This window comes from Patagioenas fasciata, chromosome 13 (genome assembly GCF_037038585.1).
Source record: "Patagioenas fasciata isolate bPatFas1 chromosome 13, bPatFas1.hap1, whole genome shotgun sequence".
NCBI lineage: Eukaryota > Metazoa > Chordata > Aves > Columbiformes > Columbidae > Patagioenas > Patagioenas fasciata.
The window spans coordinates 6,957,966-6,985,181 of NC_092532.1; the positions used below are offsets into that span (position 1 = coordinate 6,957,966).

Genomic DNA, 27,216 nt, shown 5'->3' on the forward strand with positions numbered 1-27,216 from the left:
CCTGTCCAGCCACTCGTGATGATTTGGTTTTGCTGTCTGTTGTGTGCTCGCTTTCTCTCTGCTTTTCTCTCCGGTGTTTTGCTCAGAGCTCTGTGAGGTGCTGAGATTAGTGCTGTTTGCTTTTGTCACAATCTTTCATGTTTGCTGTGACAGATAGGTGAAAAAGTAGCATTTGTTCTGCTCCAGCATGCAAGGGATCCAGCTCAGACACTGAGGACAATTAGTTCCATGTTGTGGGATAAAAAGCAGACATGCTAAAATTTTAGGAGGACTTTTTTCCTGTATATGCTCCAGAGGGAACTCTGCATACAGCACTGTGGCTTCCTACACGACTTTGCTGTTTAAGCTGGTTTAACTGCTGTCTGCCATTCAATTGCTGGGCTGTGGTTAGCTCTATTGCTTTTCTACAAACACTAAGCACTGTGCTGGCTTTGTTCCTTCTTTTTTTTTTTTCTTGTTTCTTTAGTATTTCACTTATATTTTAATAGTTTCATTTACGCTTAGAAATGTTTTTTCTACTTCTACAGAGAGATTGTGAATAGTCTGGCACCCCAAAATGTATGGAAAGCGTAAGAACTTGAAGGAGGGTTTAGTAAGAGGCAGAATTTAAGGCCAAGGTGAATTTTTGAGCGGAGCAGAGAGAGAAATCGGGAAGAAATAAGTTGCGGGGAAGGGGGAGGAACAGGGAAGGGAAACAATTGTGAGAAGGAAGATAGTATAACAAAGTGGGAGAAGAGTTAAAAAATAGAGAGAAATGGGAATAAAGAGAATGGAAGTATAAAGAATCTTGGAAGAGCAAGAAATGGTGTAACAGGAAAGAGAATAGTAATAAATTTAAGTGTCTGTACTTTTTAAACTTTATTTGTAGTCAGCATAATGAAGTTAATGTGGAAGCTGATGCCTCATCTTTCAAAATTATTTTTTCCTTTCTGTTACTCCTTGAAGTTAGAAATACCACTGTGAGTAATAGAACAGGAAAGAGAAACTAGGCAGACATTTGCTTTCATGGATCAAAAGGTATTAATACAAAGATCTGAATTTTCATCTATTTAACTTTTTGGCTGCAGCATTTAGTAGAGTCTTGCTCTGGGAAAACTGAATATGTAAACTACTAATAACGCATGATGCAACTAGTTAAAAATGCAACTTTTGTGTGAATGTATTAGTTCATGTTGTATGTCCAAAGTAGCTTTTTGTCTGTTGTAATATTTCTCAATCAACTTTCTTGAAGGAGTTGTTGTATTATGACCTTACTGTAGCAGAACACTTAGTCTGAAAGTCTGTAGACAGAACATTTGCAACAGTGTGTATGTGTAAGATTTTAAGTGATGAGCTGCTTGATTAAAGCCAGATTATATTTATTAGTAAAACTTGTTACTGGTTTTGTGTAAATCCATTATTACTACTACAAGGGGGGGTGGGAGGAGTGGGGGCAGTGCAGGAAATAAGGGAGTAGGAAGAAAAGGTTGGAAGAACATAAATTGAAGGCATAGCTTAAACTTGTAGACATATCAGCACTTTAAATGTGAATAATAAGGTCCGGCTTGGTAACTAACATTTGCTTCAGGAAAGATGGAGCGAGGTTTTGGCTGGTATAAATAGAACAATGAAGATGATGTTGTGCACAAATATATTATAATGTTGCTAGTCATGTTTCAAAGTCTACTGAAATCTGCTTGACTCCTTTCTACATCTGTCACAGACAACTATTTGTATTCTTGGGTAGAACCATAAATATTTGCAGAAGTGCTATAATCTTTTTTGCGATACAGCATTTGGAAAGTTTGTATAATGGACTTAAGTAAATATTATGACCCTTTCACTAGGGCTATGGATCTCTTACTTTGATACTCTTTTTTGGTCACTTTGTAATTAAAGTAGTTACTGGATATTCAAAGTATACTACTTGAAATAAGCTGAGAGAGGTACATCAGAAATATGAAGTATTTGTATCCTGTTTTCATTTTACTGTTTTCTCTCCTTTTGTCTTACAATTGTACTAACCAGTCAATAAGTACATATGAGCCATGTCAGCTTTTGCTGTTTCAAGAACTAATTGCATTTTTCAAATATATTTTAATAAAAATACCCAACATTTTCCTGCTTATTTGCACAATGCGACTTCTATATCTGAGACACCACTGGGGTCAGAGGATAGTAGGCAGCCTACACAGCGTTTGAGCTGGTACTCGAGTTCCTGGTTTCCTGAGGATAAATGTGATTGCTCCAATATAAATGTTTTAGATCGCAGTGACAGCTGTGGAAATTAAACATAGCCAGCAAAATCTATTTTCTATCTAGCTAAGTAAAGGAGAGGACAGATGAAGAAATTCCCTGGGCGAACGAATTCTTATGAACAGTAATGAATCTTTTCCTTTTGCTATATTAATTTTATTGTATTCCCAAAAATGAAGTCTGACTTGGGTTTCTTTATATGTTCTTCATATTCAAGTTTATCACTTAAAGGTGAAAAATTTCGAATATCATTCTTAGGCCATGTTGTAAACCACATTGCAAACACTTCTCTATACACAGGGAAAGTTTACCCTTTAGGATAGTTTCCAGAGAGTTACAATGGTCTGTGAATGGAATAGGCTTTAAAATTCTGTGAAAATCTGGGGTTTGGGGACAGGAGAAGGATTTCCAATTTCCCAGGTATCTTGTTTCTTCTAATTTATTATGAGCAGTATTCTGTTTTCAGGGGCTTCAGCAATATTAAGCATTACCTTATCCTGCTTTATAACATCTTAATGTGTTGAGTGTTTTTCAGAGAATTCCCTCTTTCAAATACAAGTTATGCTACCTGCTTTAGAAGCTACTTTAATGCAGGAAAATAATTTTCTCATATAGACTATGCAGCAGTTTTGCACTGAGCAATCAGCAGAGAGAGGCTGCCCTGCCAAAAGGTAAATCCCTGAATCACGTTCATCACAATTTCACTTTTTTCCTGTGGTAGGTTATTGGCTTCTGTAGTTCTGGATGGTTCATCTTCCATTTTAGCATCTCCTCTGGCTCTGGCTGCATCTCCACCAAACCTGCTCAGCCCTGACAACTGATCGGAGTCTTTGGGCCACTGTTGACCTTGCCAGAGGAGATGAACGAGTCTGCCTTGCCGGGGTTCTCTTGGTTCAGGCTGGAGCTCCTGAGCGTGCTGCTGTTAATCAGCTCACACTGCTCCTCTCTGGGCCAATTCTTTCTTTTTTCCACAGCAACTTCTTAAGCAACTCCATCTAGCAAAGTACGCCTTGTAGCAATGCGCTATTAGAAGTAATTCACTAATCTGTTTTGTGCACTCTACCAGTAACTGGGTCTTTCTGTTTGCGCTGAAGACTCAACTGAGCACCCTGTAGCTCATTTTATTGCATTTATTGTGATTTTTTTTTTTTCTCCTCTGGGGTGGGGTAATGAATGTAGGTTGTAACGGAGAAAGGAGACTATGGGATATTATCTATAGATTTTTTTAAAAAAATCAGTATGTTGTGATCCTTAAGATATATAGTCTTGTTTTGTGGGGGAGAAAAAGGCGCTCTTTAAAAAGTTTATTGCAAAGTAAATGGTTAAAACGGAGCTGCAGTTACTTGAAAGAGACAAATATACATTCATTATTTCCTGAGTATGTTGTTTTTATGGGAAAGCAAAGGAAGCAATGGCTGGGTGTCATTAAGGAGTAGCTGGTGGAAAGCGGTGAAATGAGCAATGAGACTTGTAAAGTGTCATGAAAACTGAAACACCAGGGTACAAAGTACCACTTATCCTCACAGATATGGATACCATATGGCAACATGAAGGGAAATGGAGAGTCGGAGACAAGAATCCTATTATTCCTCACACTTTCACTTGCTTGTTATTTGCTTTGGGCAAAAGACTTAAGAAGTTGTGCATGAACCTTGTTCTGGTACAGTATTGCTTGACAAGACACCTGTCTTCGCTGTAAGGTTCCTTGAAGTTTCTTCGGTGTCATTCCAGCTTTGGCACTTCTGATTATAATTTTATTGCTATTTTTCTAATAGTTCTAGAATACTCTTCTCTTGACTGTTCCTAGATTGAAATCTATATTTGTTTTCTGGTATGATAGCCCTTTTTTCTCTTACTGCATTTCATTTATTTTTACTTTAGAAAGGTAATTGGCTGTGGTTGTTATTGCTATCCTTGGAATTTCTGCTTTCACTTTTTTTTCCTTTCTCTGAGAGTTACCATCTCTGGACAACTTTCCACATCTCTCTTTGGAATCAAAGGGACTCCTTGAGAGTACTTCAGTAGCAGATATTGAAAGGATTTGGCTTCTGGAAAGATGTCTGAGTTGTCCGTGTGCCTTTGAAATGATACGGAGGAACAGAGCCTTTATCAGCCCTATAGGGGCTGCTACAACTAAGAAAAGATTTTTGCTTCCCCTTCGCACCGTCTGAACTACACACCTATCTGCTGGCCAGTTTTCTTCACTTATAATTTCCTTAAAATTTAAGTCTACCAATATTCAATACAGTTATCTTCACTGGAATAGTTGTTTAAAACGTTAATTCTAGCATCTTTCACCTTTGCTTGTCTGACTTCAATGTTTGTGAAACTATACTTGAAAATTGCCTCTTCTGATCATCTCCCTTAAAGTTTGTGGTTCGTTGTTAAGACCAAAGCAAGAGCGTTGAACAAGATGCAAAACCAGCGAGCGTATACTTACCTGTTCTCCTTCCTTGGTACCTATGTGGAAACTTTCAGCTATTTTACCTCACACTGTGTAAAGGCATCATTAGCGTATTATATTTGATTTTGACCTCACCTAAGGTTGTGGAAATAAGTAGCTATTTGACTGGGTTACAGCAAGATAATGTGATTATAAGTGCAGGTGCTTTTGTCTTAGCAATGGGTGCTGTACCAAGAGAGAATGAGGAAAGCTGCATAGAAAAGTTTTATGGGAGGGCAAGAAGATCATGTGGAATCGAACAGAAGATGTGATAAAAGGAACCCCAATGCATAAGTTTTATGCTTTGTGTGTTGTACTTCTGGAAATTAATGCTTCATGTGTTATATCAGGCTGTTGTGGGCATGTAGTGGCAAAATTATGGATAATAAATTACTACTCTTCCTACTGAAGCTATATAACCTTCTCCTACTTATAGTACCACAAAGAAATGCAGCTTAGTGGTTCACTGTGCTATGGAGATTAGTGCAAATATTTGAACTTCCCTGTGGTCTAGGAAAGCTCGTGTTTTAAGAAGTATTTCATAGTTACAGAGTTTACCATCTCACCACTGTAGTGATTTTGCAGTGCTTTGTTCAGTGGAACATTAACCTATTTGTGTGGAAAAACATCCAAAGGACATCCTAACTTCTGTTCTCTAAAGGAGTCCTCAATAGGACACAGCATTAAGGGACAGAATCAACCCAATGTATTCTTGATTTCAGAAACAGGGAAAAAAATGAAACGCCAAGCTATTCCCACTAGAAATGTTGTAAATCTTACAAAATATATAAGCTTTCCTCTTCAGCATACATCAAAGACATAAAACTTGGGAGATTAAAATATGTTTTTAATCTTGGTTTGATGAGCAAAACTTTCACTGTAATATTTATTGTGAGAGGCTCTGCTCCTGTTGCCTCTTCCCTTTGTTCTGTTTATATATGACTTCCTTTCTTCCAAAAAAGTAGGAAGTATCGCTTTCACAAAGCTGAAGGATATTGCAATGGTTTGTTCATTTAAGCCGGATCGTAGGCCCACGTGGCAGACACAAACTTTTCTTTTATTGTCGTGGGTCCCAGAGGAAGAGCGATGCTTTCTGATGGCTTCCCATGAATGCCTTTCATTTGTGGAGGAGTTTCAGTGGCTTATGCTGACTGTACAAAGATCAAACGGGCAGGAAAATTGTGGTTTGGAGAAACTTAGCCAAGATCTTTGTTATTTTCTCAGAAGTTTTTCTTCTCTACCCCTATTTTTTAAAGACAATATTAGACCACTTAGTTGTAGTGCCCGAAAGAAAGAAGTTCTTTCTACCATTTTATCTTTAAAAGGTTAAGTATTTTCTTAGTCATTAGAAAATTTGTAGGCATGTATAAAGAAAATACTAGCCATAATTGCAGTCTGTCTTTATTGCATTTGGAATCGCTGGTATCCAAAATTAAGCTTAAAAAAATGTTGCGGCTGCTTGGTGCTGCAATTTGATCTATATTGGGACGCTGCGCCTGCAGACTTTTGCTGAAATCACCCTTTTATTTTTTGCCTGGGCGCAAAGGTTTGTCAAACAGATTTCATTCTGGGATTTGACCTGTTGAAGTCGCTTTTGTTTCAAGAACAGTTTTTGTTTGTTTATTTTACTCAACAGGTTTTCTTTGTGTTCTTCATGAAGATCTCCTTTTTGCTTAGCTGTTAGTGAACTTGGGTATTGGAAAGAGATGTGCAGACCATAACATCTTTTTAACTGCAGTGATGGCAAGTTTTGCCCGCAATACACAATTTTCATTGTGTTACTCATCTAAAACCTCACGTTTGTCATACAAATTCAGTTTCTGTTGAAGGATTCTTTTAATAAAACTAAAATGGCTGAATTTCTGGAGTAAAACACGTAGCATCTTTAGAGGTCAGATGTAGCTGAAACTTCAACAGCTGTACAACATGCATCCTAGATTGTTTTTAATTGTCTTCCCTTTCTCTAACAGCAGTAATTCTTGTTTATATTGTCAAGAACCTTTCCACCAAGCACAAGCACACCATACTTTAAGGTCACATGCTTAACCCCACTGTGGGGGTTACAATGTAAATGGGCCCCCTTTGTTTTCATTAATGTGTGAGGGGTGGGTGCCCAGGCAAGGCTGTTCACAAGGCTTCAATAACTTATTGTAGAAGTGTCGTAAAGAAAGCATATTTTGTCTCCATACCACAGTTGTTTAGCATTGCTCTTGTGCATCCAACCGACGGCCAGTTTGGCAATGGATTTTTGTGTGTCATTTTGTTCTTTTGACCTCTGGTACTTTTTTCTTTCTTTCTTTCCTTTATTCTTTAACTGAGCTAATGGATCCACCTCAAGTAATACAAAATGAAGAAGCTTTTCCTCTTTCCTTTACTGCTATCCTAAAAGTAGTAAACGAAGCTGGAGCTGCTCAGTGCTTTGAATCAGTTTTAAAATGAACAAAGTATAGCTTTTTTGAGTGGTTTCAGGAGGTTTAAGGAAGTGTTGTGCTTTTCTATTGGTAGTGGTTGATGTATGGAGGAAAAATACTGTTGAAATCTTATGGGTTATTTTGGTTTTGAATATCTAGAGTTGGCCCTGAGTCTCAAGATTTTAGGTGATTTCAATCCCAACACTGATTGTAATCTGTGGCTTGAATCTGCAGCTGGTTTTGTAGGCCAGAAAAGTTGAAGTCATGCTCTTAAGTAAATGCTGCATTGTATCAAAAATCAAGCCTGTTTTTTGGGATATCTCCTTTCCGGGTTGTGTGGGGATTTTTTAATATTTGGTTATAATTTTTGGGCCATGACTGCAATTTGATTCACATCTGGTTTTGAGGCACAGATTTATATTAGAACATGAAAAGAGTATATACGTGTGTCCGTGATCCATCCAGTGTAGTGAATTTGATCCAAGAGGAGGGATGTACACAACAGTCTGTGCATGTACTGAACATACAAACACTGACCGAGCAGGGCAAGGGAGAACTGGGCTCTCTGGAACATGGAGCAATAATATGTGCCTATCAAAATATAACACTGCTCCGAATACAGCAAGTTGTAGTTTAGAAGGACCAGTACTTTGTTCATTTTCAAACTGTGTTAATCAAGGTAGAAAATTCTTTTTGTTTGCCAGCTTGCAGTTGAGGCAAAAATAGGGACTTTCCTGAGGTGAAAACTCTAGAGTGGGAACTTAAGTTCATAGTATTTGGCTGCTGTATTTTAAAATCAAAGTCTAATAGCAACATGTTTTCACAAATAATTATCAAAATGATTTTTTTTCCTCATAATGGCTGCTATGCTTCTGTGCTTTTGACAGAGAAATTTTGTCTTGGGTTTTAATTTTCTTACAATTCATCTAAACTTCCTGCATTATTTTTCATAGGTATTATATATAGAGCAACTTACTGTGTCTAATGACCTGTCTAATATGAGAATAACTGATTTGACTAGTCATACAAGTTTAAACAGGATATCCGCCAACCGTGAAGGAAGATTATTTAATGCTCAATACAGTGATAGCTTGATGTTAGAATATTTCCATCTCTTAATAAACATTTAAGAAACACTTTTGTGAAACAGGAAAAAGAAATGTACAGCATTTTAGACTGCAAGTTAATACAACAAATAGAAGTCTTCCAACATGCAGTCTTCTGTTGATGAATATGAAAAAAAATCAAGTATTGTTAAAATTGTTAAAAGACAGTCCATATCACAGTGAAAAAGTTTTCGCTTTTTTTTTCTTAAATGAATGTAAAACTGAAAATTGATTTGGTTTATATAAAAAGATGCATATAGAATCCTAAATAAAAAATTTAAAAGGGAAAGAAAAAACAACAACAAAAACACTAAAAAAAAAAACCAGCAAACAAAACCAACAACTAAACAAAAAAACCCCTACCACCATCAAAAAACCCCACACAAACCTCCAGAATCCAGATACTGAAGAGACCATTTTTTTTAATCAAATGACTTGTTTTCCTGTTTCAGAAGAGAGATATTTATATATACCACATTAATAGTTTGGGTGATTGTTCATATAGACTATCTCTCTCCTGTGTGGACTCTGAATGCTGTGAAGTGTGACTTACCTTGTAGTGTCATGTTAAAGCAGAGTGTGAATGAGATGGATGGTAACATTAAATAGAGATTCAGATCTCCAATGTAGCTCATCATGATGTGTCTTTAAGGGTAGAAGTTTTTGTATGAGAGAACACAGGTCAAACCCTCCTCCAAAACCTGCTATTTTTCATTTCTGGTGCAACCCAGAAGATCTGAGAGCTTTTTTAGGTTAGTAGAGAACATCTCTATAGCGCATGTGCTCACTACGTGTCTGTTGAGGATGCTTGGCCAGTTAATACATCCTTGACGTTGCTTTAACTTTTACTAGTGGATTAACTGATCCTTCTGGAAGAGTGCAGAGGTGATTAGTCGCCCACCTTTGACCTCTCTCTTAAGCTGGACTTTGCGGCTGAACTTGAGAACACATCTCTTATTTCATGTTATAGAAGGAAACGCTCGTGAGCGGCAGGGCAGGAGATGCGAATGTCACAGCGTGGTGTGACAGAATGTGGTGTCGCAGACTAGCAGTGTGTTCCCTTTTCTGAATTGAATTGTCATAGTTAGTGAGCACATCACGCACATGTTGTATTTGTTGAATTGCCAGAATCTTCAGGATGTGACTTGTGTTTCAGAGGGTAATCGACGTGCATGTAGGCACAGGGATCCGTTGGTCACATCATTTGTTTTCTTTGGTAGGCACGTGAATCAGATGATGAAAGTTTATTTTCCCTGCTAAATGCTGTGTCATTCATGAAAATTGTCTATATAATGATTTTTAATATAGTGAAGATTTCAAATATTTGGCCATTCAAGCTCTAAATTCTTTTTCAACTATTCATCTACAAATACTTGAATGTTCGTGGAAAATGATTATGACAAATTGACAGCATTTAGAACTTGTTTAGACTCTAAAGAAAAATATTTCCAGAAGTAGTTTTCTAATGCACTAGTAGGTGACAGGAAATAAATTTTAAAACTTTCTTAACTGATTTATTTTGCTCCTGAGCTACTTCCTTCATATTTCCTTGTGTGTACTTTTAATTGTTGGGTTAATCAGTTGGTAATCTTCCTTTTAAGGATGAAGAATGAACCTTTTATTTTCTTTCTCCTGAGGAGATAAACTAATTACTGAGACCTTTATTGCTCCCTTCCTATGAGTGTGAAACAACAAAAATCCTTCCAGAAAATCAAAATAAACTGAAAAAAACCCTGTATAGCTTATTGGGGAATATTAATGGAAGAGAAGTGGTATTTGTCATACCCATATAGTCATGACATTAGATCTCTCCGATGAAAGGAAAACATGGGTAGAATCCCAAAGTGAAGTCTAGGAAATGCCATGTATAACCTGCTCTTCTATTGGAACATGACAAAATAGAGTAGTCAATAACTGGCTCTAGTTTGCATTGACAGGTTTAGAAAAGGGAGGTTTTACAGTTATATTTCATTCAGAAGAACAATGAATACAAGATATGTTAGAGTTCTGGCATGATGGAGGTTGGCCGCTGTGTCTCATGTGGATGAGCAGCTCTGGGACAACGAGTTTCCTCTACTTTTAATTTTTCTTTTATTGAGGAGGAGGGTTGGTGTGTGTTGTGTGTGGCGTGGTTTTCGGTTTTGTTCTGTTGTTGTGTTCTGGAGAAAAGTCTAGATTTCTTTTGAGCCTAGAGGTTGATAAGTTTGACCAGACATATTAATTATAGTGAGGCTTTGCCTTATTTAGCGTTGTAGGTGTACCTGGACTGCTGAATTAATTTTGCAATTATCTCTTTTCTTGTAAAGTTTGTCTTGTTTATACATACTAGTAAGTATACTCATAAGTCAGGGTGACATGTGGAAAACTTTGTTCCTAACCATTGTGTGAATGCAAGAGAATTAAAAATAAGTAGTTGTCTCCCCTCCCAGGAGGTATACTGTAAGTATTACATCCAATACTCTAAGTATTGCATCCAAAATAGTGACTGTATGTATCTTGAGCAAATGTTTGGGAGCTAAATCAATAAACTTTTCTCTTTGTCAGTTCCTAATTTTTTTTATTTGCCAGTATATTGCATTTCTTTATACACTTTACACTGTACATCCTCAATGGCAGGTCATCATCATTTGCATGACCTATATATTAAGTGCTTCACTCATGGCTTTATGTAAAAATATTTTTGTACTGTAATTAAACTGGAGGAGGATAAGGCCCTGAAATCAGATTGCCTGGTTTTCCGCTGAGGAACAAGGATCATAGCTTCCATAGAAGTGTATTTCCAAATGCTGTTGTCATGATACTCCTCTAGCAATGGGTGGTGCTGTCCTTCTTGCTGCCTGACGATGTCATATTCCCCATACATTAAATACATAAAGTATATCAGGTTCTGCTTTGGTTTTATTTATTTCAAGCTAGAGTTCATTTTGGTGTTTCTGGCTTTGAAGTCCATAATTTCTTTTCCTCTCCTTCCTCCCTACTAAATTATTCATAATAGCTGATGATGTTAATTTCTATATGCTAATAAAATTATATGGTACTGTTTTGAGTTCCTTTGAATGGGTAAGATCATTTGTTGTATGATTGTTCGGTGCTCATTAGAACTGCACATAACTATTGATGATGGAGATTCTGACTGGTGGCTCGGTGTTCGTGTGCAGGTTGTACTCGGCACGATGCAGGATTGCAAAATGTGAGCTGTCCAGAGCGCACATTAGTTAAGTGAGTCTTGTATCGCATCGTAGCTCAACTGATTCCAGCAATAGTAAATAATCACTGAAGCATACACTGCTGTGCAGCCCTTCAGAACTTAAGTGTTCAGCGTAACTACTGTTTGCATGTGACCAAAATGGGAAAAGGGAGGTGTATACAAAGGAGTGAATTATAACAAAGAACACTTTCTGCTTCAGTTCTTGTTCAGAAAACATATGTTCAGCCATGCAGGCAACAGTTGGGTAAAGACACACTGTAGGTTTGGAAACAAAAGGCATGTTCTTTTCTTGTGTTCACAATGTTTTCAAACATATTCACTTGTTAGGGACTGGCCTGTCAGCTGGATCTTCTTGCAAGCTTGATTTCTTTTTCCTGACTTCTTTCAAAAGCTTTTTCCCCACAATGTTTTACACTTCATATAATCCACTGTGCATGGTAGGCCTGCTTCAGCCTTTGTGCTATTGATGATTCAGAGGTGGAGGGGCCGTGCTAGGGGAGAATGTGGCTAAAGACTAACCTTTCGCTCACCCACACATCTGAAGATGCTAAGTCACTTTTACTCCAAACATCTTGAGTGGTTCAGTTGTGTTTTCTTGATGAGACGGGTTATACTTCACCTTTAGAACATTGCCAAACTGATTAGTGCAGCAAAAATGTTTTGCAACTGTTGATCTTTATGTAACTTTTTTTTGTTTGCAACTAAGTCTTGAAAATCTTTGAGACCTACTGTAACTGCATGGAATCATCTGGTAGAAAATATTTCTCTTCTCCACTGGGAATTAATTCAGTTTTGGCATGCCAGAGTAACAAAAAATTACTTGGTCTTCTGTTTGGATTACTTTTTCCTAAATATATGGTTCAGAATAAATACTTCTATATAGGCATGTAGCTCTACCTGGTTTAATATATGACCTTTAAACTCATATAGCTGGAAAACGTATTGTGTTAGCTCCGCACATATAGTTAAATGGTACAACTTTCAAGCGTAGACAAGACCCAAAGTTTCTTTGAAAATGTCTAAGTGATCTGCTCTCTGTAGGTTTTTCTAGGTCGAGCTACTCATTTATCAAGTCAGGTATTCATCCTTTGTTGTCGGCAGTGAATACCTCAAAGAGAGGCAGGGCTCCCTACATTTTAATGCATGGGGACTTGTATATGGAGCTTAAGCATATGTCTGACTTTAAGCATTCTAGTCTACAGGGAGTTTGAAAAAGATGGACCCAATTTCAAAGATATAGTGATTTCAAATTGGGTCTGTCTTTTTGAAACATGTTGTGCAATTTGGTTATGTTCTTGCATATTTTAATGGTCCACCATTGAATATAATGGTAGGGCAGAATACATAATCTTTGTGGCAATGGTTTCACACCCGCGACTTGAGCCTCCATTCTTTTTACCCTACAAAAATATAAAAATTATGTGACTCTCACAAAACTCTCTATTCCTTTACATTTTGTTTAAAAACAGCCATAATATTTGACCCAGGCAAACAGTTTTGATGTTGGAAGTGCTCTATCAATAACCAGAATGGTTGTGGAGTTTTATGTTGGCTTGTAGACTATTTATGTATTCTGCTGGAGTATTAATAGTGTCAGCTGAATTCAGTAGCCTGGGAAATTACCCCGATGAATGTCCAATGATTAGGATTTCCCACGTAAGACCCTTCAGACCATGAGGATCATTTAGACAACTAGAAAATCCACAGACAAGAAAACTCCATGTAAATATTTTCTAATGGAAGGTGCCAGCAAATACATCCTTGCCAACATATGTCAAAACTGCCAGAAGATCTGTGAGGATGGGGATTAACTTTTTAGCACTGTCATCTTAAGAGCCTTGACAGAGAAACATGATTTAAACGTTTTTCTTTGACTGCATATGACTGAAAAGATGTTAACGGTAGATAAAACTAATATAAAGCAGTTAATGATACTGACATATTCCAAGTCTGCACCTTTTTCTTTTCATTGAGCTCTGTGTCAGACATCCTTGAGAATACTACAGCTTTAAAATAAATCGTCCTTCCTTCTCAAATGAAATCTGATGATTTGTCTCCAGTCTGATAAAAGAAAGCACATGCTAGTATATTGCTGCTTTTCAGGAATTTTTTGTTCTGTTTTATAGGCTTTTAAAAAGTAAATTATGTTTTAGATGTTGCAGTGACTTCTCTGACTCTCAGGAAAAAAACAGTTAATAATAATTTCTTTCCTTTCAGCTCCCATGAGCCTACCTTCATTGTACAGTTTGCATATAACAGCTAGTAAGAGTAGAACATAGTGAACCTTAAACAAATCTATTAGGATCACCATGGCAAGAAACTGGGAAAATGGCAGGAAAAACGAACAATGATTTTGTAAACCCTCCAAAGGTCAGAAAAAGGCTTTCAGTAAGTATGCAGAGGCTAGAAATCAAATCCCATTTCCTATCATAAGAAACCAGTTGTTTTAGCAGCGGTGGTTAATGTACTGTATGTGAAAGATTTAAGACTAGTTGGAAAGCTTTGCTTCTGTTTTATTAGGCTGCTATTGAAAAGCCAACAGCATAACTTCAACTAGGTGCTTTGAGATTTCTTAATGGGCTGTCAAGGGCAAGACACCAGGTCTGTGCTATACTAGCTCTTTCCTGTACATTAAAACAACAGGGGCCAAATGATCATATACAGAAGTATGAATTACTTGATGCTTTCTCTGTTCCATATGGTCAGCCATGTCTTTGGCAATTAATCATGTACCGAATCAGTTGAGTGCTCTCTGAAGCATTGAAGTCAACATTTAGTTGTACCTGTGCCAGTGGGGGTAGGGGGGCTGGGAGCGTAAAATAGCAAGATGAAGAGCTGCTGGCGCCGGAGCCGGAGCAGCTGGCTTCTATAAACAACACTTTTTGCCTCTTTACCTTTTTTTTCCCCCTACTTTCTTTGACAAACGTAAGCCATTTTTCAATATCATCCAAAACATGAGGGTTGCTGAGTGAAACTGTGATACCTGGCATAGTGGATTAATAAGCAAAAGGCAGAGAATTGGGTTTAATGTGCCCAAATTACTGGGTGATAACTTAAACCATACTGGCAGCTTCCATCATCTCAAGGAAAATGGGTGCATTTGGTCATATTTTAAGTAAAAATTTTAAAAGTAAAGAAAAAAAGAGCAGTGGTTTGTAGGCAATTACTTGCTTTTTTATCACGTAGAAGTTATGACATGTTAAATTAACATGGTTTAATAGAGTATGGGTTCTTTCCCCCCCCACCAAAGGCATGGTGTTCTAGTTTTACAGGGTTTCATCAGGATACTTTTTGCACTAAAAGTGAAATAAAGCCACAAAAATCACAGGGAAGATACAGAACAACATTTAAAATTCTAGCCCCGCTTACAGATTTTACAGTGTACGTTTTTCCGTTCTGTATTAGTTATTGATAATTAAGAGATGACTGCTGAATTTAAGTAGATGTGGTTAGTAGAGATATAGAAGCTTATACTATTTAAACTGGTGGTGAGTAAGTAAAATCTTCACTCAGAGTGAAAAATCTGGTTTGTTGACCCAATAAAGTGGGACCAAGAGACAAACTGTCCCAAGTGCCACTTTAGCTCAGACTGAAACTAATTTGTTTGACAGAATACGAGGCTTCATGTCTCCAGCTATACAATGTTCATAACCTTAAGTCCGGCTTCTCCAGAGGTCTGCATTGAAGGAAGGAAAATGTAGCTTTAAAAGCCTGAAAATGCACCAGTTTGGGTTTTTTGCTTGTTTGTAAGCATGTCCTGGTATTCACCCAGGACATACACAGCTAAGCGGGGTAGTGGCCTATTGATGTTGAAACATAGTTTCTTCTGCTGCGTCAGAAAAAAAATATTATTGTAATCCTTTTACAATACCTAGGTTAGCTTTGTTAAGACGCATGAAGGGCATCTAGTTTCGAGTGTGTATCCTAGGTGAATGGTACAACCCGGTTTTATAACCGTGTCTGTTTGATCGCATGTCTCTGATAGATTTTGTTAGTGGAAATGAGAAGAATATGATATTAGCCTCTTAAAATCTTAGTAAGAGAAGATGCTCTGATGGCTGTTGCCTGGTATAGGAGTAAAGCACTAGATTTAGTTTTGCTGCTGTACCGGGAGGAAGGTGAAGGATGTAATTTCCTAAATACTGTCTTTAACAGAGAAGACTGGCTTGGCAACTGTGATATATATGAATATATAGATTTGTGCATTTTTGAGAGGTGGGTTGTGTGTTTGTTTTTAAGACCATGCCATTTGGGATTTACAAGGAAATGCGCTAAATACATTAATAGATGTGTAAGGAGAATTGGGGAAGGTTTGCTGAAAAATATTAACAGTCCTTCTTAAAGAGATATACTGGCCAATAAGACAAGTGAAGTTGCTTCCCTCAAGTGATAAGCGATTTGTGTAGTCTCCTTGCTTAGGGTTGTCCAGGATATGTTTTTGCCAGCTCAGGAAGCAGAAGAAAGAAAGTTTCAACAATTTGTAAACATTAGCACCCTCAAGAATCTCTGTGAACACAAGGATGAGATAAGGCAGGCTGTAGGGCTGTTTATTTATTCTACTGTCCTGCAGTCCCAAGTGTGCTGAAAAACACGAAGTCAGTGTTGAGTCCGGCTCAGGTATGTGAAGGTTTCACTCAGCATTGGGCAAAGGGGCCTCTGCAGACAACTGTCTGTCATTAAAGAACATTAAAAGAATTGAGACACAAGATCAGATTTTCTTTGATGGGACGTGCAACTGTGGCGATGTTCAAAAGAAGGTCATTCCTGCCCTTTAGAGCAGGGTGGTATCAGTTGGGTTTCTGATGGATTTTTATCAGTGTTGATGTGAGGAAATGGCTTTCCCAGCTGATAACATCTTTGACCGAGTTTCTTGAACCCTTGACCTTTATCAGTCAAGGTATATATTGAATCACCTTGTTAAAAATAAATGTCAAAACAAGTTACATGGAAAAAAAAAATTCAAAGGACCATGTTTTATCATATTATTTTTCTCAGAACGCTGCTTTATTTTTTGCGATTTGGGATTTTTATCGAAATGATAAGAATAGCAAAATTTTAAGAAATGCCTCTATAAAAGCTACACATCAAACCATACACTCGTGTTCTGGGTAACCTTACTGCCCTCACCATACTAAGAGAACAGGTAGATCAGTTAAATTGCTATGTATTGTTGTTGGATGTCGCTTAATAGTACTATTTCATCCTCCAGGCAGCTCAAATATACTCACAGGGCTCAGTAAAGATGTCCGTGTTAGACCGTGAATTTGGCTTGATCTGTGTCGATCACCACAGAAATGCACAGTGTTAACAGAAGGCTGGAGCAATATGATTGTTCTCTCAGTAAAAGTTAAATTATGTTCCATTTTCAGGATTATTATGCTCCTGTAGATGGAGGGGAATTGAGATAGTTGAACTCAGTACTAAAGTTGCTATTTGGCCAGACCATCAGAATTCATACAAAAGCATTATGTGATTGTGAATCCTTGGAAAAGTGGTTGCTCATCTTCTCTGACTGATGAAAGTCACATCATGCCATCTTTTCATCAGATTTTAACTGAAAATTCTTTAGGAACTATCAGTTTTCCATGAATGGTGCTTTGGGAATCAGTTATTTAGGGGATCTTGATGTTTCTTGCCTGCAAATAACTATACTTGCAGCTTTGTGAGGCATAGCATCACTAAACATGGGGCTTTATGTGGTCTTGAAGACAAGTAGACTTCTACAGCATCTCCAGTGAATTTCGCTATCTCATTGTGGGATAAAGATTCTGAAAGTGAAATCTTGGTGTACTGTGATCTAGCTATAAGGCTACGTCTGATCATCCTATAATACAGAGGTAAGCTTTAGGTATAGTGCTGTGTCAAGTCTTGCACATGGCAAATGTAAAAGTTAAAGCCTTAATAAATGTATTTATTCTGAATGAAAAGGAGTGTTAATTTTCATCAATTAAAGAATGTACATACAGAATGTATGTTCTCCCAGCTGAAGTCCTCTGTCAAATCCTGCTTTAAACTGTGCAGCTGCTGGAAGCGGAGGCTGTAAGATCAGGGTTGTTGAAGTTGGCGGATATTAGAGCTTGTAGAAAAGATGATGCAGGTCAGTGCAAGGAAAAACCATGTCAGGGAATCCTTATCAGAAAATACTCTCTGGCTTTTTGTTTGCTTTGTAATGTCAAAGCAGGGTCAAGAATGTGATCTGTATAGGCAGAGTTTTGAACATTTTGGGTTTTTAACAAGAAAATGTTCTTTTGATGTATAAGTCCCATATGAGGAGCTAATGCCTCTTAGTAAGCCGACTGATAGAGCTGGGAGGTGGGCAGGAAGATGCTTTTTGTATTTGGTGTAATAAAATTATTTCCTGTCTCTATGAACCCTGCCTCTTGGAACCACCACAGCAGTAGTAATGTTACTGCTACTTTTCTCAGCTTAAGAAGTGTATAATCTGCGTATTGTTCTTTCTTGTGGGGATAAAAAAAAAGGCAACCTTTCAGACCAGGGATAGATCTGTTTTTGTGAACTTATGATGGTTACAACTATTTATCTTGCAGAATCCCCAGGGGAATTTTGGTGGGTGTACGTTTGGACAGGGCATAATGTAAAGTGTATGGGATGTTGAGGAGGAGGCAACGTGCCATGTCTTTGTGTCATGTTGTTTCTATAAGAAAGACCATGCTGGGAGTAGGAATTGTACCTCCTGGTGATGTTTGAGCTGTGTTTTCAAACTCACTTCCACAATGCTTCAGGTTAGAAATGTGTTTGGTTTTTTTGTTTGTTTGGTTGTTGTTTTTTTTTTCCTCATTTTCTCTGGAGAAAAAAAACCCCTGGTTTTCTGCAAGTGTTCTGCCCATTCAGCCATCCTTCTCAAAAGCATTTAGATACTTTGGGATGTTTGCAGAACATGAGTCTGCAGGTTAGAATAGCAAACATGATTAAGTGGATATCAGTGGCTGGTTAAGGTGAGAAAGGTGAATATGGTATCTTTGCTGAAGGAAAAGCCTGCAGCATCCACCCCAGATCTCTGTCGTGGCTGGGCTGCTGCACCTCAGGTCAGCACACATGCACTGGTTGACATGTGTTTGTGGGATGAGCATCATCATATGCTGTTCCTTTCCCGAGTTGACAGAGTGGGGAAACATAGGACAAAGAAGAGGAGAAAATGGTGGGTGAGTTAGTAGTTGAAGGCAAAGATGGAGTGAGGGGGTTGGAGTTGGCTTGTGAGGTGGATGAAGGACGATAACATTGCATCAACTCTGGACACAACATTTGGGAAGGCCAGTAACTGTTGGTCTGCAGAGACCATCATCCTACTACACAGATGGTTTAAATCCATGGCACACGTGTGTGTGCACATATATAGATATATATTAGCAATTTTTAATTTATTCCATAAATGAAAAAGGTAGACTTTTACTACTTGCTTACTTGAAATATTTCATGATAAAGAGAACATGGGGACATAATCAGAAATTCATTTTACAAGATACAATACCAACAGGTATTTTCTTCTGTAGCTTCACAAAGGCTCGAAGGGGAGGGGGAAATCCCCCAAATTCTGTATTGAGGGAAACAATTTAATATGATTTGATACAAGAAAATATTTAGAAAATAGAAGAATTGCATCTCAAGAAAATGAGAGCTGGAGTGCACAATGTCTTGTTGTGTTACTTAAGGCAATGAGATTTTAAAGTTTACCTTATGTGCCATGTATATTGATTAAATACCAAATATATGGTGGCCATTTCTAACCATCATTTACTGTATTGATTTGTCAGCAGTGGAACTGTAATAAAAAAAGTTATTGATTTACTGTCCTTATTTGCTTATGGGCTTTTTATTAATTTTACACATTGTTTCCTATTTCTAGGTTATAATTTTTATGTGTTTTTTCCCTATAAGTCAAGCCTGGTCCTCTCTGAAGTTGGAAAAAAGGAACAAATCAAGGAAAAAGGGAAGGAAGCCATCAGCTGCTTCTTGCAAGTCCTTATTGAGCGTCAAAGGCTGCGTAAAGAATGGACCGCAAGGTGAGAAATTTTTGAAAAACAGTAAGTTAATAAAATTAGAAACAAGTACATCAGTTACACTCCTCAAAATTCTCTTGGCAGGGGGCAAGTTGACCCTTAAAAAAAAAAAGTCGTCGAAATTTTTACTGATTAAGTAGTATTTTTCCTTGAATGGAATAGTCAGTATTTCTGCTTCTGATTTCAGTTACTTTTTGGGGTAGAATGCTTTGTGCTTATGTAGCGTAGTCTATTGATAATGGCTTGATAAGCAGCATATATATTTGAGAACTGGTGTCACTTTATGTGTCCTAAGGTTTTCCTTATATTGCTGACGATGTGTGTGCTCATAGATACCCATCTGCTCTGCCCTCTTCATGATGTCCTACTGGTGTTAACTGGGTTGTGTTGAGTGAGATAGGCATAACTTGAGTTATTCAACTGAACTCATTGCCATGGTAATAAATCAGGTGATGTTAACTATTTTAAAAAGTTGCTTATGTTTTTATTTGAGAAAGTTTGATACTGGATTGTAGTTAAATGAGTGGATTTCAAAAACTACAGATACATCATGTTTCTAGTTTGTTCAGAAATATGTGAATTCAAAAAAGAGAATTTCTACTGTATGCCACCTTGTGTCCTTTTCTTTAGCTGCTAAATGAGTTGATGTACCTTTTTCACATCTGTTTCTGAAAGCTATAGATTTAAACTCATTTATTCATCTTTTTTCTTATTTATAGTATTGATATAAAATTTGTAAGTCTATAAAAATTTTCTACCGAATGTGTGGATGTTCTGTGCTTACAATTAAATAAGTTTGTAGTCTGAAGTATTTTCAAATGAGTTTTTGTTATCAGAATTATCACATAATTGGTAAATGTGATAAATGCTCCAGGTAAGGGAGGTCTCCTGTGTTTTGTTAGTGTGTAACTTTGGTAAGTTCATGAAAATGCTATGAGGTTGCCTTTAAAAAGTTAATTGTAGATATTGGATCTGACACTCCAATGGCTTTGTTGTTCTCAGTAATTACAGTGAGTGGAGTTGAAACATTTTAGAAGCTTTAGATAAAAATTGAACATTATTACGTAATGGTGATTATTAGACAAGTTAGAGGATGTGTTTTCCAAATCTTCATTCTGATGAGTATGGAATGTTAATTTGTATACTAATCAGTTAAGACCTCAGAGTAGAAAAGAGCTTAGCAAGGTGAGTCTTGTATTATCATGTGGTTTTTGTTTATTCCTTTTTGAGGAATTTGGGGGATTTCTCTGTGGGGCTTTGTTACCTCTATCACCGTGCTTACTAAATGGTGCAAAGGGTTTGGCTACGTTGAAAAACGAAGAAATCACTTAAGGCTTCTCCATGGGACACATGCATCTTTGTTGTGAACCAGAATAGAAAGTTTCCTAGAGACTGGAAAAAGCTGAACAATTCTGATGAGGGGAGTGTCTTTTTAGTGTTCATTTAGTTTAACAATGATTTCCTAATATCCAAAGTCATCAAGAATCATGGCAACAGGGGCTCATTTAAAAGTACGGCGGGTTCCAGTGCTGTGATGGAGGCTGGCGCAGCGTTGCTGTCGCAGCAGAGTCTTGTCTCTGAAAACGCTCAAGTTCTTGGTTGGGGGTGGGGAGAGGCACAAGCAGACAAAGTGCAGGCCTTCTTCAAGCTAAACACCTGAAAGAACATTTCAAGAGTATTGTGCCTTGCAAGTTTTGAAAGAAAGTGTCCTTTGAGTATTAAGTATCCATAATCCTCCTTCTTTCCATTTGATGTTTCCCATCCCAGCGACCTATCTGGAAGTCTCATCCATATGATCTGCATAAACAGACTGTTACCGTACACCTCACTCTGCTTCATCAAAGCTTTGGCTCGATGTCTGGAATGAAGCGCTGACTGGGGTAGCCATCAAGCATACGGCGGTGGAAGTTATAAAACGTCCGCTGTGGTACTAGCAGGGCTGCCCATGTTTTAGAGATCAGTCTATTGTGTACTTTGGAATTACATGAGAAAAATGTGCTTGGACAGGAAATAATTAGCACTTGTCAAAGGGCAGGCAATAGGTTACAGTATTTTACTTTCAACAGGCTATCAGGGGATCAGCTAGATTAGATAATAGAATTTTTTTCCTCTGGAAGTTAAATACAGACGACTCTAATTAGCTTACATTGTGCATTAGAGAGCACATTATGCAGAGTACAACTTCAAGAAATTTAGGTCAGTGAAGGGAGGGCAGCTGGCAAAAACTTTGCTCTGCACTTGGTATTTGTAGAGTTATGTGGGCATTCTGTTCTTTCATGAGTTTTATTTGTGTCATTGACAGCTTAAAAAAAAGAAAACAACAAACTTTGCTGGGAGCTGTTAATACAAACTACTTCAACTTGTAGAAAGTTAGCCTCTCTCAGAGAAAGGCATCTGAACTGCTTTGATATGTGTATGTATCTACTCAGATAAAGCACGTCCTTGCATTATTTGATTCTGCATGTTAACCAGCTGAAATTACCCTTTAAGTGTTTGTTCCAATTCCATAGTCCAAAACGTGGTAGTGTGCTTTGTTATGCTTCACCGTTTCATATACTTTTGCCTCAAAGATGTCATCAGTATCTTAAGTGTCTGAACTGGTCTTCCAGGGATTTGAGTTGTTCTGCTGTTGAGTGGTAGTGATCCAAAATACCTCAGGTAGGACTCAATGAATGTCCTCTAAGTGTTAACAGAAATGGCCCAGAGTTTCTAAAGCCCCAGATCTGTTTATACTGCATGATAGTGCCTGATGGACAGGTTGTTATAGCTGTTAAAGAGCTGCTCTAGCCCTTTGAACTGACCCCTTCTCGACCTCTGCCTACACAAGGTCACTCTTCGGCTTCTCTAAAGCAAGGGGAACCTTCGACTCTACTGTAACAAATAGAGGGGAAAGGGAACAGCTGTGAATTTGGGACTAACCATGCAAACTTGGGTAGACTTTTTAGGGTCACTGTATGATAATGAAAATTGTTACCAAATTATATGGAAATTTAACAGCAATAGTGGGAAAGAGAGGGTGGAGTCTAATGCATTGGGTTTGATAAATGAAGTGTGAAGTTACCCATCTGGCTCTAGACAGCCCTCTCTTTCTCTACAGAAAGAGAAACATTTAAAAATAACCATGGTACATCTAGAATCAATGACCCATACAGAGAGCTGGAATAGATCAAGATTTAATGGTGGCTGTGGAAGAAATTATCATTTGAAAAGTGAGACAAAGGATGAAAAAGTACAGTTCAATATCTGCATCTGATTCATTTTCAAAAAAGACCATAATATTTTTAGCCTGTTGATGATGTTATTGACATTTTTTTATTTTACTTTTTAACTGGAAACAGAAAAGTTGTTATATCGTAAAAAAAAGTACTTGAATTTCAAAAGATGTTGTACTTTACCTGCTCAGTAGATGCCCAAGAGAACTAGACAGTATATTTCAATCAAAAATGTATCTTTTATTTCTCCTAATAGAACTTGTAACGTGCTATAATAATAGTGTCTTCAATGCCTGTGTGACATACTCCACTTAATTGCTAGTAGTCTTTTGCTGTATTTTTCATATGGATACATTTACTACCAAACTAATTTGTCATCAAGAAATCAAGAGTAGATAAATTTAAAGGTTTGTGTTTAACAACATTGAAATTATTAACTCCTAGGGAAAAAAAAAAAAAAGTGGTTAGTTAAACCATTACTAAAAAGTATTTTTCATACAAAAATTTTATTAGTCTAAAATGGTTTTCTTTTGACGTAGACTCTGATGTCCATTTTGCTGTTTCACTAAGTGAAATTGCACTATTTCTCTTTGGGGAAATTGAGCCACTAAACGTCAAGTTTTGGAGAAAGACGTAATAAAGTGGAAAGCTTGATAGGAAAAGTAAAATTATTTATGATGGTTGTGTTTTCATAGTTGTGCTGCTTAGTCAAATTTTCAAATCTGAAGTTGTCTCTAAGTCATCGTGTAAGGACAATTTGACATAGAGAAAACAGAATAAACATTCAATAAATAATTTGGACCACAATAAAGGCAAAATTCTTCTGGTTCATGAGATAATCGATTAACACTTTTCTGCTGTTTATAATTGGTAAGAATCAATAGCTTAAAACCTTGATTCATTGAAATAACACAAAGAAAAAACCCTATTTTATGCGGTCATTCTACAACCCATAACATTTTGTAGATCAGATGATTGTATTTTTAGAATTGTTATATTCTTCCATCTTTGCACAACACTTCAAAAAAGAACCTCTTACTCATGGCAGATTATGTAAGCTTCAGGTTTCAAGTCAAACGTGAGCTGTAATTCCTTTGGAGTTTTTTGCCTTTGTCAAACCCCTTCAAAGATCTCACAATTTTGACATAACGATGTAAGGTATTTTTTTTTTCTAGCTACAGTGAGCACTTGTCAAACTACTGAGATAGTCTTACCTCTCAGCAGTGAAATCTGGTTTATTATGTGGATAGTTATATAGGAATTTGAATTATAAGTACATAGTGTGACAACTGTGATAACACTGTTGGGTTCGGTAATAAGAACAGTGATGAATATGAGAGTGGAATCCTAAAAAAGTAAGTAAAATGAGAAACAAACAGGACAACTTCTATATATTTTAATTTTTGTTTTGAATAAGAAGTTAATTATTTTTATATATATATATATATACATATATATACACACACACACACCCCCCTTGGAATTTTAGGTCAGATCGAAGAAGGTAATTGAGGTAGATCTTACTCTTTTTAGCTCCAGTAGGAGAAAGTGATGTTGACATAAAGAAGGAATGTATTTCCTCCTTAACCCGTGGACTGTTCTTCTGTTACAGAAGTTGGCCTGGGCTTTAGGAAATTTGGAGCAGTTCTTTTCCTTCTTTCACAGACTTTTTGTGTTTTTCAGGATCTCACTAAATGCTAATTTTTAAATGAAATGTGGTCATACTTATTGAAAAGACTGGTTGACAAATACTGCAGTGTTTTACACTCTCACAAGCCTGCCAAGATGATAAACATGTGAAATATAGTGAACCCTTTAGAAACGTCTGCAATGGGAGCTACACGAGTTCCAAAGATTTAACAGACAAATTGTGGAGATATCAAAGTCTGACGGGGAGTGAGGGAAAGTATTTGGGTGGTTTAAAACTTTTGTGGTGGTTTTGTGTAACATTAGAATGACAGATTTTTTCTTTCATGTTGAGGAGTCCCTGTTTCTGAGATTCTGACGGATCTCAATAGGTACTACGGTGTGATCTCCGGTGATAACAGTTGTCCTCTCTGGACAATAAGTGTGTCAGCTGGAATGGATACTCAGTAAGCCAGCAACAGCCATAGATAAAATTTTTGATTCATCGTTTTGGAAATCATAAGAAAAAAAAAACCTGAAAAACAAAATTATTATTGTATTCTTTGCTATTCATATTTTGTGTGTGTGCATGTGTGCACTCTTTAAAAGAAGATAAAACTGTTCTGCACCCAGTATGTATGTAGCCTAAAACCGTTTTTTGGAAAGTGAATGTACGTTGTGAGTTAGAGGGTGATGCTGAGCACTGGGTGTTGATGGGGAAGGTGCTTTAGGCAGCCTGCAGACCAGCCCTGCAGCTTTCGAACGACCCGAGCGAGCGCCGCGACTCAATGAAGTTGTCAGGTCTCCTGCCGCAGTTCTGCTCGGGCATCAGCTGCCTTCGCTGACCTTTGACTTTGCTCCAGTTGCTTATTACCCAACTCCTTTTGCTTCTCCTGACCCTTCCTGTTTCCTGCCTCTGTCTTTCACCTGTGTTTCTTGTCTCGAGGAGCCTTTGGAGCAGCCAAGCTGGGGATCAATAGGTACCAGTGCTCTCCAGCACAATGGAAATGCTGCCTGATTAAATGCTGCTGTTTAACCACCCCTATTATTGCCTTTGAAACTGTCTTGGCCCTTTACCCTTGAAAAGACTTCGTGTTCACAAGCTGTGGCTCCTTACAGAAATGCTGCTTCTTACCTTGTGATGTCACTGTATACACAGAAAATATGGTGCAAAAAAATGTTCTTTGGTGTAGGGACTTAATACAAATGCTATTATTGGGCAGTCTAGTAAAAGTCGCAGAACTTCAGCTCTGTGCATGGCTTTTGTGTGGGTCAGGCTCTTTCACTACATGCTTTGTAGGAATTGTTTACTCTGAGGGTTTACTTTATAATTTTAATTTTGTTTTAATGTTCCACTTTGGAAAACCATAGAGAGATGCATTATCCCATACCTGAATAACTACTGGATCAAAATTCTTTGATGTTTTCCTTTTTGATTTCATGCTTTCTTCTTGTTATATTAGATGGAACTTTCAAAAAATGATTCAGTGACACTGCCAAAACCGACAACTGACACAAAGTTAGGCCTTATTTACAGTGCAATTAGGTTTCCAAAACAAAAAAAGATAAAGACTTTTCCCACACTATCAGAATGCACATGACAAATATTTTCTTTTTTAGCTAAATTTCTTAGAGGTTTGACTTTATTTCACCTGGACAGGCTTTTGAAGTAATCACGGCTGACATTTCCTTATTCATGTAAGCTTTCATGATTGCAGTACAAGAAAGATAGTTAGTGTTGTTTTTCCAGTGGATTGACAACAATTTGCTCACTACCACTGGAAGATCTGAGTGCTGGAAATGGAGATCATTGTGTTGCCGGGCTACAGGATACTGGAGATAGAGTAGATCAGAGGTGACAAATTTATAATCTGTGGAGACGAAGTGTCAGCCACATCATCAGCTGGTTGAACCACAAAGTAGCATTAGCATCAGCTGTCGTGGTTCCTGTAGGAGAGAAAGGTGGCTGCCAGAGGCAGGGGAAGAGGAGCAAAGCTGGGAGAACTCAGTGTGCTGTACAGTGCTCTGTAGCTACCCATATTAGCTAAAAGCCTACTGTTAGAAAATAGGGATGGTCCAGAGAATGACAAATTATCATAGGTTTATTTTGCTTTATCCTCTGAGGTTTCTTTCTTCTGCAATATCAATCCATGCTTTCCTTTGCCTTCAGCAAAATGTGCTAATGTCTTGATATGTAACATGTCCATTAAACTATTCACAAACTTAGTATCAAGGAAAACTTTTTCTAAAGCTAGATATTTAAAATTAATTGAATCCAAAGATAAAATGGTCTCTTTTGTAAAATAATAGAAACCTTATCCAAGCAGGACTTTATTGTTGTTATTACCACTTTGTTACAGCTTTTTCTGTCATAAAGCTGAATTAAAGAAAGATAATTTGGAGGATCAGGGTTAAATAATCTGTGTATATTACCAATACAGAAAAACAGAGGGTAACATATGGGGTTTACCTAGCCAAATTGTGTGCTTATCGTGTCATAGAATGAGGCATGAGTGAGCAGATGCTTAAGTTAGTTCATGACTTAAGTCTTAAATGCTGTCAGCCTTATGTTATTAAAGTTTTTCCACATATATAGAACTTGATGGCTCCAGGGATTGGTAATGAAATACAAAGCCTTTTGTTTTCAGGTCAGCGGTTCAAATATGGTTCAGGTAGATAGTGCCAAAGATTATTCCCACTGGGTATCTGTGTTCGATGGCCTATGTAAAATGCATTGGTTCTCCAACCCTGGTAGGCAGGTGTGTATATCACATAAAGCAACTGTTACAGCTGACACTAATTGGTGCCCTTGCTGGCTTTTTCGGAGCAGCCAAAAATTAAATGAATGTAGTAACTGAGCAAGATGTTGTCAATGTTCTACACAGTCTAGACCATGGTTGTGAGGGAGTGATAAAACCTGTGAATATCGGAGCTGGCTGTGGGCAAAAAGAGGATGT

General features: G+C 37.5%; 1 protein-coding gene across 12 annotated transcripts in view; it reads left to right on the plus strand.

Annotated features, from left to right (window-relative positions):
- FTO (FTO alpha-ketoglutarate dependent dioxygenase) overlaps nt 1–27,216 on the plus strand; it is a 322,731-nt gene that overhangs the window by 81,885 nt on the left and 213,630 nt on the right. For 8 of the 12 annotated variants that reach the window (XR_011741306.1, XR_011741307.1, XR_011741309.1 and 5 more), the window contains one exon: nt 19,300–19,424. Coding sequence is in view for 7 of the 12 variants with exons in the window: in XM_071814482.1 (XP_071670583.1) it covers nt 19,300–19,424 (125 nt within the window). In the remaining 5 variants the exon portion in view is untranslated. Of the gene's footprint in view, nt 1–19,267; nt 19,425–27,216 lie in introns of all 12 variants that reach the window. The other 4 variants (XR_011741310.1, XM_071814485.1, XM_071814483.1 and 1 more) reach the window with 1 other exon arrangement.